This window comes from Etheostoma cragini, chromosome 13, assembly GCF_013103735.1.
Source record: "Etheostoma cragini isolate CJK2018 chromosome 13, CSU_Ecrag_1.0, whole genome shotgun sequence".
Taxonomy (NCBI): Eukaryota; Metazoa; Chordata; class Actinopteri; order Perciformes; family Percidae; genus Etheostoma; species Etheostoma cragini.
This window is the reverse complement of record NC_048419.1, coordinates 14,576,732-14,592,739: the sequence shown is the minus strand read 5'-3', so window position 1 is coordinate 14,592,739 and position 16,008 is coordinate 14,576,732. Positions and strand designations below refer to the sequence as shown.

The window sequence follows — 16,008 nt, the reverse complement described above, 5'->3', positions numbered from 1 at the left end:
CACACACACACACACACACACACACACACACACACACACACACACACACACACACACACACACACACAGAGAGAGAAACATTAGGTGGGGTTGTCTGTTGTCTGTTAGGTAAGTAACAATTACAGTAACAATGTCTCTTGTGTCCCAGTGTTTTTTCTTTCCTTCAGTGCCATTGGCTTTCTGAATATTGTGCCAATGACATTGTAATGATTTAACCAAAAATCCAGCTCATATCCTGTGCTCCCTCCATGTCTTCCAGGGTCTTCCCACCCTCAGCAAATCGCTTCCACCTAAACCACCAGCTACGCACTTCAAGAGTTCTTTGAGGAAATGAAGGCATTAAGAAATCACCATGGTATTATTCAACTCCAGAGTAGAGACTTAGAGCAACACATTAAAGGTTGAATTCACAGTAACATTATTTGTTTCTTGCAATAGTGGTTTCTCAGAGATTTAGCCCAGGTAGTACCTCAACTGCTGCACCTTCAAGACTTGTTTAAACACCAGCGTGTTTGCACACCAGCATGCAGTGTACACTAGAAGGCCCATAATTTAGCCTCAAACACCCTTTCCTAATCTGTCATCAACCCCAAATCCAACTCAGACATAATCACAGCTGGGTGGATTTCCTCCACTGCTGCTGAACAATGTCCTCACTGTGACAGACAAAACGAGACAGAAAAGCATGGTTTTTCTGACATGGCTTAGATTCTTCTTCCTTACATTATGTTTCATCCTTCAGTCTCAATACCAAGGACAGACAAACATAATTAGTGTTTGGTACCTTAGAAAACCCTCACTACCTTCCTGCTGCTAAGTAATTGCTGTGCAGTTCCATGTAATATCATCTCAGTAGTGTATCACTGTATTGTGTTGGTAGAACATGACTCACTCTTTTATCAAATATCTCTCTCATCTTATTTTCAGGCTCATCTGAGTCTCGCATTGACGCATCTGCACAGCGTTAACACAGCTTATTGCATGACTAAAAGGTGTGTGTGTGCACGTCTGTTCTGTGCATGTGTGTGCACAGCTCCAGTTGAGACTTACACACTATCAAAACATCAGCAGCTATATTATATATTTTCATTTATTTTTACTCTAATAATTACTCACAAGAAAATATTACACTCCATTCATCAACAACATGCCCACACATGTTAAAGGTCTTCCAGAAGTTCAAATATCTATCATTCATGAAAACTCTCTTAAACTAGTAGTATAAAATGACCTTTCTCAGTTCACACAATGCAGGGTAATTTGCCGCAGGGTAAGTATTTTGAGAGACACATATGCACACACACACACACACACACTTTTGCATGCACACACATACAGCACAAATTGAAAAATACCATGGCAAGAATCCAAATCTAGTGAAACTAGAGCTGCAACTCCAACTGCACGCATACACACAAACACACACACACACACACACACACACACACACACACACACACACACACACACACACACACACACACACACACACACACACACACACACACACACACACACACACACAAAATGTGTTGGAGGGCTATCAATCAATGTTGAGCAGAGTTTACACCATCAAGAGGCCCACAAAAGAACAAAGACAGGCTGCACAGCATGCCCAGACTTAGGAGGAGGGGAGGGGTCAATGAGGTCAAAAACAGATCCTGGATGTGCTGTAGATATACAGTATATAAATATATACAGAATAAATATGAGGTACCTCAAGTACAGATCCTTATCTGAAACACTACTCCGTACGGGATGTGTGGAAGCAGGGAGTGGTTTGCACTTTGGGTAAGGTCATTTGGGTTCTGTGCAAATAGGCTAATACAAAAAGATCAAATAAAAACATGTAGCAATTAGATCCATTCAATCTTTTGGTAAAGACTTACGTTTTCTTTCCACAGATGGAGCCTTTGTACCAGTTCCTACATGTGCTGAAGTATTTCTTTTTAGTCCCCTGGACCTGCTGCAGAGCGCACACATATGGTCTGTAAGAGAAAGGAGGGGAGGAGGAGGATGGGTGATGAGGGAGAAGCAGGGGTAAGAAAGGAAAGGGTGAGGCAGGGAGTGTATGAGTGTGGAAGAGAAGAAAGACAGATAAAGTAAAAAAAGGAAGAACGATGAGAAGCACGTTATTTAAACATGCCAAAGCTTACGTAAAGTGCTTCTTAACGATGGATACTTTTACTATATTTAAGAAAACTGCTAATATGAACCTTATACTTTAAATGCTTCTTTTCTATAATCTTCCCGTTAGAAGGTAATTTGAGAAAGCTAGTGAAAGCCCTTTAAAAAGATACTTCCATTAACTTAATTGACAAATTCAAACTCAGAATCAATTTCAAACAGCAAATTGGGCACATTATTTACAGCGGGAGACTAAATGAATGTGAGAGACGATATTGAATTTTCCATTATGGCTTGAATCAATATTTTCATCAATATGGCTGACCTGTTTCTCAAATCATGATCGAGTGCTCTTTGATTCAGACCACCTTAAACCATAGCACAGATATACAACCTGACATTTATAGCACTTTATATAGGTATACAGTACATGGATATGGTCAGCTTGATATTAAATATGCTATTTTCATAAATTATATCTGCAGACAAATGTTGACAGACATGTTAATCAGGGTTGTTAAAATAACCACGTATCTGCTCCATAAGAAACTGAAAACAGCTGCTACATTGTTCTCTTAGTTTGGCATGTGTCACCTCCCTTTTTATATTTTTATGTTTTTTATTTCTTTATTTAAAAGTGACAATGCACATTAATCAACATGAGTGCATAGTCCAACATGTAAATATGCCAGAGACTTAAAACCATAGAGACGCTACAACAATACAACACATACAACAAGAAATACATAGGCATAGATGAGTAAAATGACACAACCACTTTTTCAGTTCATGACAACTGGCAAAGTTAATGGCATTTAAAGGTAACTAAAATGGGCAGGAAAATGACTGGATCTGATATTAAAAGCATCACAGAACAATATACTCTCGAGCTGGCCCTGAGGATCCTGGATGATCCATCCCACCCACCTTTCAAGGAGTTCTCCCCCCTCCCCTCTGGACGTAGATCTTGAATGCCCCTAACAAAAACCAAACGTGCCTTTACATCATTTGCGCCGAGGAGCATTCGGTTACTGAATAGATCACACATTGGCACATCAACATTTGATATTAGGCACTATTTTATTTTGAAATCATCTTAGCTAGTGGACTGATGATTGCATGTCACCACCAGTACTGTGTTGTTGTTTTTGGTCATTGTTTATGTTCTGTTTTCTGTATTGTCTTTATTGCTGTCGGATGTTGGTGTGGTTTTCTTGTCTTCCTATGTATTTTATTTTTTGACTGTCACTTGAGAGATTTACAGTTTTTATCAACACGTTTATGAACAATATGTTCTTTCCACTTGATTCATTTAATTGTATTCTCAAGACTGGGTTACTGACTTTTAGGGATTATATACTGAGTTAACTTTGTGTAGGTTAACAAATTTGATGCCTTTTTAGAGTTTTCTTACAATCAGGATCATTTTGTGGTCAGGTATCCCCAGGAACAAATTGTAAGATATTTTTATTCTTTCTGGTGTATTTGTGAAAGCCAAATGTATAAGTGTCTCTGATGAACTAGTTATCCGCGTAGGCCCTTCAATTATCTATTGGAATTCAAATGACTTTTTACCTCTGTTTTAGCTCTTTCCCTTTTTATTTTATTACTCCAATTTAATTATATTCAAATCTCCTAATAAAATAACCTAATTTTTAGTATCACATTCCTAAGGCCATTCAATACATACACTGTTTGCACTAAGTACAGATTGTGGTCTGTACATTCAAATCATAGTAAAAGACATTTGAGTTGACAGAGTTAATTTAAGAACAGTGCATTCCAAGTCATCAACAAATGACTTCACACAATCTATCTAGCTGCCCCCCCCATCTCCTTACCCTTCTTTCCTGGCCCGTATGCGACTGTGGGTGACTATCTTGTCATAAGCTGAAGAATCCACACTCCCTAGAGAGCAGAGTGCCACCAGCACAGAGGTCACCACTAGCAGCTGATGCATCCTAGGGAGGTAACAGTCCTCTATACTGCGAGGTCAAAAACACACACACACACACACTCCTCTTGTCTTGTAAACACACGCACACACCGCAGTCCTCAAAAAAATACACAGGAGATATGGAAATGCGAGGGAGAGAGAGAGCTTTTATACTAACTTCCTAACACACACCCATACCAACCCACTCCCTCACTGTCTTTTCCATACCATTACGTCCTGTTCTGACCCGCACACACCCTTCTCTTTAGCCAAATTCCTCCCTCCTGCTCTGAGTCAAGCTTATTGTCTCCCCCTCCGTCATGTTGTTGCACATGATTTTTTTTATACATTTCTTTACCCCCATTACATCCCAGTGCACCAAAGACACCCTATGACTCAAACTTCATAATGAAGCGTTGTCTCCCAGCTGTGAATTGACCTTAAAAAGTATATCAGACTACTGTGTAATGCAGAGGTTGGGACCCATGCATTTAAGATTGATAGATCATTTGGAGAAGGGAACACACTTGAAGTCCCCCATTGGTGTTGAAAGATGCACAAAAAGAAGCTAAGTAAGATATATTTCCTGGGAGATTTCATATTCTCACACATGCATAAGCATACCTATGTGTGTCCTTAGGACATTTGGCAACTAAATATGTGAATGAAATTGACTGGGTTTTAATTAGGCTAGCAAATAAGGCTGTAAATCAAATTCAAGGACCCATGGCAATGCATCAGCATAGATGATAGGTTTGATAGGATGATCGGCTTTGCTTGACAGAAGCCTAACTATGTTTTTATCGTCCCTCCCCTGGGATAGCACTCTCCTCATTACTTTTACGATGTGGATTCATCATTTCCACCAGCCTTTCCTCCCCTGAGCTCCTCTTTCCCACTTCATCCTCCCTGCTGTCATGTTCATCGTTCATCAGCTTCTTCCACGGCCCAAACTTCTCCCTGCAGCTGTCTCTGTCTCTTGTGTAATAGCCAGATCTGATAAAGCTTCAAAGGGAAAATCCAGCAAAAAGGGCTCCTCGGACGTCGTCGTGTACGGTCTTGACACCAACAGCTTCTAAACTCGAAGCATGTATAATTCGCTTGGTGATGGAGTTTCATCATTCATTGAATTAGTAGCTGAAACTTGTGGTTTAATTTTACAAATGTAACCAGAGTGCAGCCAACCCAGGTATTGGTAAATATGTGGTTTCTTACAAAATGCATATGATTTATTCAAGCAGAGATTACGTTGTTTTTTTTTAAAACAAATATTAACAAACAAATATATCATTAAAATGGAGAAAGTAGATTTTCTTTCTTCTTGACTCACAGAAATCCCATTTATAAACCAACATTTCATCACAGATTTACTCACTCTTTATGAACTTGCGTGGTCTTTCTGATCCCAGGGAGGACAGCAGCAGGCAGGATGCTATGCTGTCTCCAAACGGGCCTCCTCCCTCTGGAGACAACTTCCCGTCTAGGATGCTATCAGCATTAAGACAGACACAATCAGCCCAGCCTGCAATCTACAGTAATTTAAACTTAATCGATTTCCTTTTCGCTCCCTCTTGTTTAAGGATCCTTGATGTCACAAGAACATAAACACATCCAAAGACACACAAACACCTACACCTACAGTACATGCTGGATTGTCACTTAGTTTAATTCATTTTGTCTTTGTTCTGTCAGCTTTCCTTCCTCCCTCGACCAACCTTCAAGAGGAATTTAATTCCCGTTGAGCAGTTATTTCTCACAAGACTGAACAACAGTCCACCTGCAACCCGGTGTGAATCTCAAATCCTGCAGAAAGGAAGCGCAGAGCAAGAACTCTAATCAATAATAACATCTCCCCCTAGTGGAGATGAGTCGTCAGTGCGGCATGTGTGATGCCTTAAAAGAATTGCAATAACACATGTAACAATAACACAAGTTTATATTGGTTATTTTTGTCTCACAAGAACCAGTGAGTGTTTATCAGTTAATATGTGTTCACATCTACACATCTATTTAAAGGACTTTATTTAGTTAAAGTGGTTTTGCTCCATGTGTCCTGTTGACCAGTTTAATTAAAAATTTAGAATAAAAGTCAACAAACAAGAATAACTTCTGCAAACTACAGTCTGTCTAATTGAATGTAGAGAATTTTCTTATGATTTGAGAAAAGATTTACTTTAGCTCACCTTGATCATAAATTCCTGGGATCTGATTTCATCCTATTTCTTTTATTCAGTAATTAGATTGATTCATCACATGCAATCTAAATTTTAAAATTTTGTGTATATTAGATATAACATAGATTCTTTTCAGATGTTCAGAACTAATCAGTTTAGTCATAGTAAGTTCAAGCAACTCACTATTTTGAACTTGCATGTTGCATTACATAATACGAATTTTACTGAACATGATTTAAGCATTAGGAGTGTGAGCCTGTGTGCATGTGGGTTTGAGCGCTTTTTATTCACGTGTTTCTGCATCTGTGACAGCCGGGTTCAGAGCAGCTGGAAGATCCATCATAAACCCAGGAGCATTTCAGCGCAGCCTTTTGATCACAAATGGAGCACAGTTTCATCATATGTTGAATATTTCATCTTGTTTTCACTCGCTCGGTCACTTGTTCGTTTACTGAAATTATTGAAGAAAAAAAAAGGAAACTGACAGAAAGCAGACAAAAGATAAGTGCAGAGAAAACAAAACTGTTGAGTCTGTCGGAGAACGCACATTTTGCTTTCATGCATGAGTTTTTGTGTGGATGGCTTGTGTTTTAGACAGTAGGAAAGTGTTGGAAAGTTGTTGGCACCTGAAATTTCTTTCAGACGTCTTTAGGAGAAGAAAATGACTACTTTGTCTTTCGCTACATCTTTCTCCACTTACAGAAGCTCATTACGAATGGTTTGGCTTCCTGGTTGAACAGCACGTTCACATGCACAAACACTCATCACATCTAAGGAGAAAAAGCCAGAGGAAATAAATCTGTTTGTTTCACAACGTGGGGATACAAATGTCTGTAACCTGCTGATTAGTTACAGAAAAATGTCACACCATTATACACAGAAGAACTAGAAAAACCTTCCATTAAATAACGGATTTAGTGGTTTAACCCCCTGCTTCTTTAGTCCTTGGGCAAGAACCTGAAATGTATGTAATGTAATGACACACAAATGAGTACACATTTGATAGAACAAATGCTTGCAGCACATTGAACTGCAGACTGGCAGTACAAGATCGGTTGATAAAGGGATGAAAATGTGTCAGCAGATAAATTACATATACAATTTCCCCTTGTTGTGATTTTTTGAACTAATTCAGCATTTCAGCTGATAATGTCCATAATGTTGTTGTATAAATGTGTAAGCTACATATCAAGTATCACCCATTTACGATCCTTCCAAGGCAGTTTCATCAGTAGTAGTCATGGCTTTGAAACTCTTCCTTAAAGAACATAAATATTAAAAGGGTTGGTAATTTAACCAAAACATGTTTTTATTTTGTTTTTCAGTTACACTTTTGAATTCCTCACAGGTTTTCTAAAGAACGGATGAGCCTTTATGACCGAGTGACTACAAAGGACTTAGAAAACGTTTGAATTGTTAAACAAACTGCAGCTTTCTAAAATAAAAGTCAGCAAAAAGTAATACCCTTAAAAGTTGCATACTATAATAAGCTTAAACAAGCTTAAATGTAAGCGTCCTGTTCATGTCTGTATCTGTCTGCAATCTGCATGGAACCAAAGTAAAAAAGCCATTATAAAAAGTAGATTTGATTTATGTTTTAATCTCTATAACATTATTCCTTCAAACTAAAATGATATCTAAAGGTACCAGAAAAACAAACGGCTTCAAATTAACTTATAAAGTTTATTTTCTGTAGGACTTATAAAACATGAATAATATGTTGCTTCATAAGGTTGATATGCTGTGTTAATTTTGTATATTCTCCATTATTCTTCATCTGTCATGTTCTACTTTACATATGAGAATACCTGTCACAAACTCACTGTTAAATGTACTCTTCACAATGATGACAGAGGATCACAATCCTAGGTTTTTGCATAGAAAAACATTGACAGAATTGTTGTTGCATGATCTTGACACATCTTTGAGATACTGTATGCCAGTGTAAAGTGCAGAAACAGACAGAGTAAGGCAAAGAGTTAAGTCAAACAGAACACATCTATTGCTCTAGTGAGATAAGGACGGGGGAAGTTAAGCGGTGTAGAGATAAACGGTAAATGAAAAAAGATGGAGAGAGATTAACGGAGAGTGAGAGATGGATAACTTGAAGGTAAGAAGGAGAGTGAGCGAGAGAGAAGAGGTTAACAAAGAGGAAATCAGGAAATAATAATTCCCAATCATCAGTAGGTATGAGATAAGAAGAATTTACTTTATCCTAAAATCTAAATCCTCGCGATGTTAAAGAGCTCCGTTTAGCTTTGCTGCATCACCACTGCTAATATAACGGCATTTAAAACACTTACACCAAAAGCCTCCCTGAGTCTTCAAAGATCAAATCTGATCTTTAGTTTAGTAAAAACTGGAACAGTTAGACTCCTTGCAACAAAAACATCTTCAATTGAAGCTCACATTAATTGTCCCTCTGTCTTCATTCCAGTAATTAGACTCATGTAACATCACATCTTATGCTTCTTCTCTGGATGGCTCTGTCAAACATCCACTAGCTACGGATTCACTCTCATTATCTTTCTCCTTGGTTTCTTTTTTTCCATCTTCATTCCAGCTGTTATTGGTGTTCGAGACCTCGCCGTTTTCATTCAGGGATTCATTTACAGCTATTTCCTCTTCTTTTTCAGTCTGCAGGAGTCCTTTCTCATCTTCACCTGTTGCCCTATGATCTTTGTCCTGCTGCTCTCTGTCTGAGCCCCCGTACTCCCCCGCTTCCTCTGACAAAGAGTACATCTCTCCTGCACCTGATGTGGCTTCATTGCCACTCCAGTGGCGTTTCTGGAACAGGCCAAAGTCAGTAATATCTTTGGAGGAATTTCTCCTCTGGCTTGACGTTTTGACGAAGCTTTCATCAGAGACCAAAAGTCCGTAAGGTAGACCGTTGGAGGCTTCAGGCGGCCTGGGTGAAGCTGTAGAACTGCCCTGTTTGAGGATGGATGCGATGATCTTGAATCGGTTGATTTTGCTTTTCACCTGGCTGGTCTGGGGGGAGGAAGAAACCTTGAGCGAGGCATTGGGGTAAGCAAGACTGGACTCCACTGAGCTGCCACTTGCCTTGGCCGCCTGTAGAGCAGGTTTCCCTGTCTTCACCATGCCCATCACCTCATAACGAAAACTGGAGATATCTTGTTTCAGCTCCTGAGAGAGCAAAGCAAAAAGTGAGTGCCCCTGCTAAATTAACTTTTTTTTCTTTGACTATTAGCCACAGTTGTTAGTGTTTGAAAAGCACTTTGCAGAATATTGATTCAATTTCAACTCAGTCAATAGTAAATTGATACATTTATTAAAGGTCCCTTGGCATGAACATTTTACTTAATGAGTTTTTTTTAACACTATAATGCGTTCCCCGGCCTGCCTATGGCCCCCCAGTTGCTAGAAATGGTGATAGGTGTAAACTGAGCCCTGGGCATCCTGCTCTGCCTTTGAGAAAACGAAAGATCAAATGGGCCGATATGGAACCTTGCTACTTATGAGGTCATAAGGGGCAAGGTTACCTTCCCTTTCTCTGCTTTGCACGATCAGAGAAGTTGGCCAGACCAAATGAAAGAGACATCATGGCTTTAAAACGAGCAAAGTGGTAGTTGGTCAAGGCCACACCCCCAGCCTCCACCTTGCCCCAGTTGGTAGAGCAGGTGCACATATATAGACGCAGTGGCTGCGAGTTCAACTCCAACCTGCGGCGGCCCTTTGCTGCATGTTGTTCCCCCCCCTTTCTCACCTTTCATGTCTTCATCTGTCATTTGAAAATAAAGGCCCCAAAAATTATTATTTAAAAAAAAAAAATGGCTGATTTAACTCTTTCTAAATGTATGAGCAGGGCAATGTAATTTTATGTTGCTGACTAAAACTAAATATTACAATTCAGTCTTTAAACCTTTTGCCACTTGAGGGTAGCAGAGCTATTAACTGAACACAGACTGGGTTTTTTAAGTTGATGTGGCAAACTTGTTAGCAGACAGTGGCCTATTTACACATCCAGCAGACACAGAGCAACATTGGAATTCATTTGGAGTTGATTGGGTTCACCTGATAAAAGCAAACTCTTTTTACAGCAGCTCTAGTTTTAGTCTCTGCCAATTCCTGAGGGAAATGTCTGGCTCTTTAGCTGTTGAACCAAAACAGCAAAGTTGAGGGCCTGACAACCAAAACATTTAGCGGATAGATGCTATAAAGCACTGCCCGACTGTAGAATCAGGTGATAATTCTTTGTGCGTTTCTCACTACACTACAAGCGACCAGTCACATAAATTAAGTTACGGGATCTACTGTTAATACAGAAACATTGATATTCGCCACTTTCTTTTTTCTCTGTAGGAACTGGGTCTACCTTGAAGTTCTCCTCAGTCAGGCCTTCCTCTGTCTTGGCATCTCTGATCATGGCAGCCACATACCGTTTCACCAAGTTCCTTAGTACCTCCTACATCAGTGGAAAAAAGGCCTTTGAACACATTTACATCCTCTAATACTGAATGAAAAAGTGTAGCTTCTATACAAAAACACAGGAAAAAGATGATGAATATATACACATTCAAAAGGAAACACATTTCAAGCTGCTTCTCATATAAAAATGCAAAACTAACAGATATGGATAAATAGGAAATCCTTTAAAGAGAATCGTGATGACCATCCCACTAGGTGTAATTGTTTAAGACATTGCAAAACGTTCTATTGACAGATGAAAATTGAAAGTGTGGAAAGGCTGTGTGATGTGTTCCTCTCTTACACACACACACACACACACACACACACACACACACACACACACACACACACACACACACACACACACACACACACACACACACACACACACACACACACACACACACACACACACACACACACACACACACACACACAAACACAGTTATTGTTCTCGTGTTGCTGTGAAAGAGGCTACATTTACCTGATACTGATGGTTTACCCTCAGGTTCTCTGCTGCTCGCCTCTGCACAGGCAGGCACCAGAGAAGATGCGTAAAAAAAAAAGAGTGGGAGGTGAGGGGAAAAAGCATATTTAATTGTTCTTCACAGTATCACACATTTTATTGCCCTTTGCTGTCTGCGGGTCTCACTGCATATGGCCCCCCAGTGTTGCAGCACAAAACAGTAAAGACTTCTGCTCTAAAATACGATTTTTAACATCCGAAAATAATGGATTATATTCTTTGACAAATATTATTTTAGTATTGACAAGTACTTATTAGTATCAAACCAGACCCTCCTCCTATCTAAAAAAACTCACATACATGTGTGTTTAAGTGTTTGACTTACTCCAAGAGTTCCAAAGGTTCCGGGGCGCTTGGATTCCGTCCTCTTGCACACATGTCTCTTTATCCAACATATGAGGTACCAGAAGGATTTGGGACTGGGGATGATGTTGAACGGGGCCGGCAGAGTGGCCCCTTCTTCAAAGTAACTCATCCACAGCTTTGTCCTGGCAAATTTCCACTCAATGTCTGCATGATCCTGAAACCGAGATCAGGGCACATGAAAAGCATTGACAACACAAAGATGATCTAATTTCCCACATCCATGCAGCTTTCTGTTTGCAGTATGTCTGGACTGTGCTCACAGCAATGTGCTGATAGGAGTTGTTCATCATGGCTATGAGCATGTTGAGGAGCACCACCAGTGAGATGATGTTGTAGGTGCCGAACATGGTGGCGCCGACGAACTCAGTGAACTGATGGTCTGCATCCACATTGGTGACATACAGGCTAATGAGACCAAAGATTGACCAGAAGAGAGACTGCAGCGTCTCAAATAATCTGCAAGAGATAGATACTTGTTAATTAGATTCAGCAAAAACATCAGTTTCTCTTAGCAACTGAACACTTTTTATTTTAAAATTAGATTTTTCACACATTTACAACTTGTAAAAGCAATATACACAGGCACACAACTGCCTCTTTTTTGCCACAGAATTCCACAACATCACACAACACTGAACATGCAAGAATGCAAATTTAGATTAATGTGAACTCACGTGGAGAAGGCGTTATTCTGTTCCACGCAGCGGATGCCTTTGCATTTTCCCTTCTCATCAGAAGCCTTGGTCTCATAGTAAAAGTACAGCTGGTTCAGCCCGTTAGCAAAGGCAAGCAGGACCTGGAGAAAGGGAGAAGAGTGTGTGCAAAGTAAGTGGATGCTATATAAGCCAATCCATGTGTTTCTGTACGCATGTTTATATTCTGTTTTTTAATATTTTTGTGTTTACCAGACAGTAGATGAAGAGGAACTTCAGGATGTCCAGCAGCATTCTACCCAGAGAGATCTGCAGCGGCCCCAGGTGAGAGTTGGCTGTGAACAGCGAGATGAGGCGCAGGGAACTGAAAATGTTTGCTATGGCAAACACTGCCTCAGCTACTAGTGTTGGGTGCCACATCTCCCACTGGTTCCTGGGTTTACTGCCACTGTACTGAACAGGACAAAGGATGGCAAATATATGTGAGAACACAAGGAGGTTAGACCACACCTGTCTATTTTAATGCTCTTCATCAATAATTGGTTACCTTAGTGTAGGCTACAATCTTTAGGGAGATGGTGGCCAGGTATAAGGAGTTCATGACAAAGTCCATCAGGTTCCACCAGTCATGGACGTAGTCTTGGAAACCACCATCCCACATTTGTTTGATCTCTGCCCAGATGAATCCTAAAAGACAGAGATACTGATACTGATCATTTGTTCAATAACTATCCTTGTATCATGGACACAAAAAATACTTCTGATTGGCTGGCAGGTAGTATTCATAATAGTCATTTTGGGCATCCAAGGCTGTGCAAATAAAGTCATGTTTATTTCCTGTATAGACAACTTCAAGTGAGTGGGAGCTAGAGCTCTGTTAATAAGGTTATTAACAATACACAATGACAATGTTAACATGCAGATGTTTAGCATGCACAATGTTTGAAATGTTCACCATCCTACAGTAGTTGAGCGTTTTTACATGCAAACATTAGATTAGCAAGAACGCAAAGTACAGCTGAGGCCGAAGTAAATGGCATTAGTTTTACAAGTATCTGGTCATAAACCAATTTCGAGGTGACAACAGTCTAGGGACCAAAGTTATTTCAATTCATTGTACGAGGCAAATTTCATATCAATCCATTCAATAGTTGTAGAGCCATTTGGCTCATAAGTACAAATGTTAACCTAATGGTGGCACTTGAGGAAAAGTCCAAGGATAACCAAAGTCATTAGGATACCTCCTCCATTTTACTCACCCAGCACCCAGGGCAGAATCATCCACTCTACAGTTGTTGGTGCGGGGCCTTGCCTGTCCTGCCTGTCCTGCTCTGTGGTGACAATGTGCTGGGAGGCGAGGAGCAGCAGGAATAGAAAGGTCAGGTAGGAAGCTGTGTGGCAGATGAACTTGATAAAAGGCTTGCGGATGAAGAGGCCGTGGCGACTCTTAGGAGCGATGAGGTACCAGAGAGCAAACAGGGGGTAGAGGAGGCCGATAAAGACACAGGTGAAGAACTTCCCTGCCCAGTGGCGCCGCCTCCAGCCGGGGAACTCGTCGTACCACCGGGACGCCAAAAGCTGCTGGCAGTTTGGCTGAGCTACAAACTTAAAGAAATAAGGGGAGAGTTATGCTTTTATCGTTGATCTACAGAGCTATAAAAGAAAATCTTTGATCATACACTAGAGTTGGATGACAGCATCCTCAGCCTGAGGCTTTTTAGTGGTTTTACATAGAAGATAATGCCCTGGTTCCCACATGCCCGAATTAGTATCTGAAAAGAAAGAAAGAAACCAGAGGATCATGCTTTTAGATGACTGCATTGTATTTCTTAATGCTTTTTTGAGATAATAACACAGTACTCCTCCCTGAGAAATGTGAATATGTTTGGAACTTCATCTGTAACAGACAATATTTTATGTCTCTCATCCACGAAAAGATAAAGTGGAAATGGCTGCAACATGAATCTCCATGTGGGACATTTTTTCTTATTTTCTTTCTGGCTTGTTTGTTGTTGTTTTGTTTCTGTGGCATCAGTATCTTATGTGACTACAAAGATGAAAGGATTAATAAGGAAAATGTTACACTTATTGGCATGCTGCTCTTGGTAACTGAGTACAGGTTCAAAATGAGGGAGGTCAAAATATGAATGCCTCAAAACTGCAGCGGTGCAGTGAGACTGCCTCTGCCAAATAGACTGAAGCATCAGCATCTGGTGATGATCTAAAACAGGGATCTTCAACAGGGGGTATGCGACCCCTACGGGGTCCTCAGAGTAAACGCAGGGGAGCCTTCAAATTATTGTTAAGTTTTTTCAAAAATGTTTAAAGCTTAACATTAATCCAACACATGTTAGCAAATCCCCGCATACTGGCCTACAGGTAAGGTAGTCACTTAGGCCATCCACAGATACAGTTAATCGTAACGATTCAATGTGCCACATGTATGTCGGGCCAACAGTTAGTAGCCTATTTTAATAGCTTAGTATTCTATGCAAAAAAGGTAATTATAAAGGCTTTAGGCCACCCTATATATTATTTTAGGCTCAATTTATTATGCAACTTAGTAGGGGGTCCCTGCAATATCTCTCTTTCAGTTAAGGGGTTGATGGCTTAAAAAACGTTGAAGACCCTAGACTTATACGTATCCGGGATACATTCCCATTAAAGAAATAAAAACGGAATAAGTGACTCTAACGGCATGGGCACACTTACAAGGACACACACAGTTTTGTGAAATATCAAGTTGAGCCGCTATATCAGAGCTAAAGTGTCAACCGGCATCTTTAAGTACCAGTTCACCAACTCTGCAGCCCCGTTACCATGGGAACCAGACATCCCTTTCTGTGTTGGGGGTCTGAAATAGAAAGGCTTATATTTCCCATACTTCAACCACAGTGTTGCCACAAAACTTGAGAGAAAAGGCAAAGAAAGAATGTAGAATGGGATGAATCACATGGATCAGTGGAAGAAAAGAGGAACAGTTGCTTTTTACAAATGAGACAGTGACAGAGACAGAGCCTTAAGATAATATGGATGTTCAATCATATGGCTTTAACACTTTTTATCACAACAATATATTCTGACGATAGAAGAAAGAAGGAGAGAGGAAGAGGAAAAGGAAAAGCTGCACTGCTGTTTTTCTCTTTGCATATGACTTCTTTGAGCATAACCCTTATAATAGACTAACGCCTAACCTCATTAAGATGCAACCAAAATCTGAACTCTTGTTATAAAGTACTTTCATTTACTGGGCCAGTAAATAATAAAATAAAAAAATGAGCCATTGTTTTATTAGATAGAATTGTTTCTGTCTGTTTAAAGATGGCTTTGATAGTTTTTATCTTTTGTAAAAGCTTTCGAGTCTGCACTGTTGAGAGTACATAATCATATTGCCAAGTCTGTAGATGACAGTAAACCTACTTTTTAGTCCTTTTGGATTTCACAGCGGGTTTTGACACAGTGGACCTTGCAGTCCTCCTCTCTCGCCTTAAGCATTGTGTAGGCATCAGAGGCTTGGCACTCAAAAGGTTTAGCTCCTTTTTGGCAAATAGGAGCTTTTATGTAATGATGCGTGACCTCTCCTCGTCAGTCGCTCCTCTCTCTTGTGGGGTACCCCAGGGATCCATTCTTGGCCTCATTCTGTTTTCTTTCTATATGCTGCCTTCAGGGGCTATTATAAGCACAACCTGTCTTTTCATTGCTACGCAGATGATTTGCAAATCTACAAACCCGATTCCAAAAAAGTTGGGACACTGTACAAATTGTGAATAAAAACAGAATGCAATGATGTGGAAG

The 16,008-nt window shown here is 40.1% G+C and overlaps 2 protein-coding genes and 1 long non-coding RNA gene across 14 annotated transcripts in view; 1 reads left to right on the top strand and 2 right to left on the bottom strand.

Annotated features, from left to right (window-relative positions):
- The window catches only part of LOC117955400 (periostin-like), a 17,244-nt gene extending 13,016 nt beyond the window's left edge, over positions 1 to 4,228 (bottom strand). For all 12 annotated transcript variants that reach the window (XM_034889870.1, XM_034889877.1, XM_034889878.1 and 9 more), the window contains exons 1-2: positions 3,969 to 4,228; positions 1,890 to 1,988 (exon numbers count right to left, since the gene is read on the bottom strand). In XM_034889870.1, coding sequence (XP_034745761.1) covers positions 1,890 to 1,988; positions 3,969 to 4,087 — 218 coding nt within the window. In that variant the 5' untranslated portion in view covers positions 4,088 to 4,228. The remainder of the gene's footprint in view (positions 1 to 1,889; positions 1,989 to 3,968) is intronic.
- A 2,259-nt stretch (positions 4,229 to 6,487) lies between these two features.
- Positions 6,488 to 16,008, top strand: part of LOC117955401 — a 14,195-nt gene continuing 4,674 nt past the window's right edge. Inside the window, exon 1 of the long non-coding RNA XR_004659039.1 lies at positions 6,488 to 6,497. This is a non-coding gene — a long non-coding RNA (uncharacterized LOC117955401). The remainder of the gene's footprint in view (positions 6,498 to 16,008) is intronic.
- trpc4a (transient receptor potential cation channel, subfamily C, member 4a) overlaps positions 7,647 to 16,008 on the bottom strand; it is a 24,790-nt gene continuing 16,428 nt past the window's right edge. Inside the window, exons 7-15 of the mRNA XM_034889869.1 lie at positions 13,473 to 13,818; positions 12,761 to 12,900; positions 12,466 to 12,666; positions 12,235 to 12,356; positions 11,821 to 12,016; positions 11,520 to 11,714; positions 11,153 to 11,194; positions 10,574 to 10,663; positions 7,647 to 9,384 (exon numbers count right to left, since the gene is read on the bottom strand). Of these exons, the coding sequence (XP_034745760.1) occupies positions 8,701 to 9,384; positions 10,574 to 10,663; positions 11,153 to 11,194; positions 11,520 to 11,714; positions 11,821 to 12,016; positions 12,235 to 12,356; positions 12,466 to 12,666; positions 12,761 to 12,900; positions 13,473 to 13,818 (2,016 nt within the window). The 3' untranslated portion in view covers positions 7,647 to 8,700. The remainder of the gene's footprint in view (positions 9,385 to 10,573; positions 10,664 to 11,152; positions 11,195 to 11,519; positions 11,715 to 11,820; positions 12,017 to 12,234; positions 12,357 to 12,465; positions 12,667 to 12,760; positions 12,901 to 13,472; positions 13,819 to 16,008) is intronic.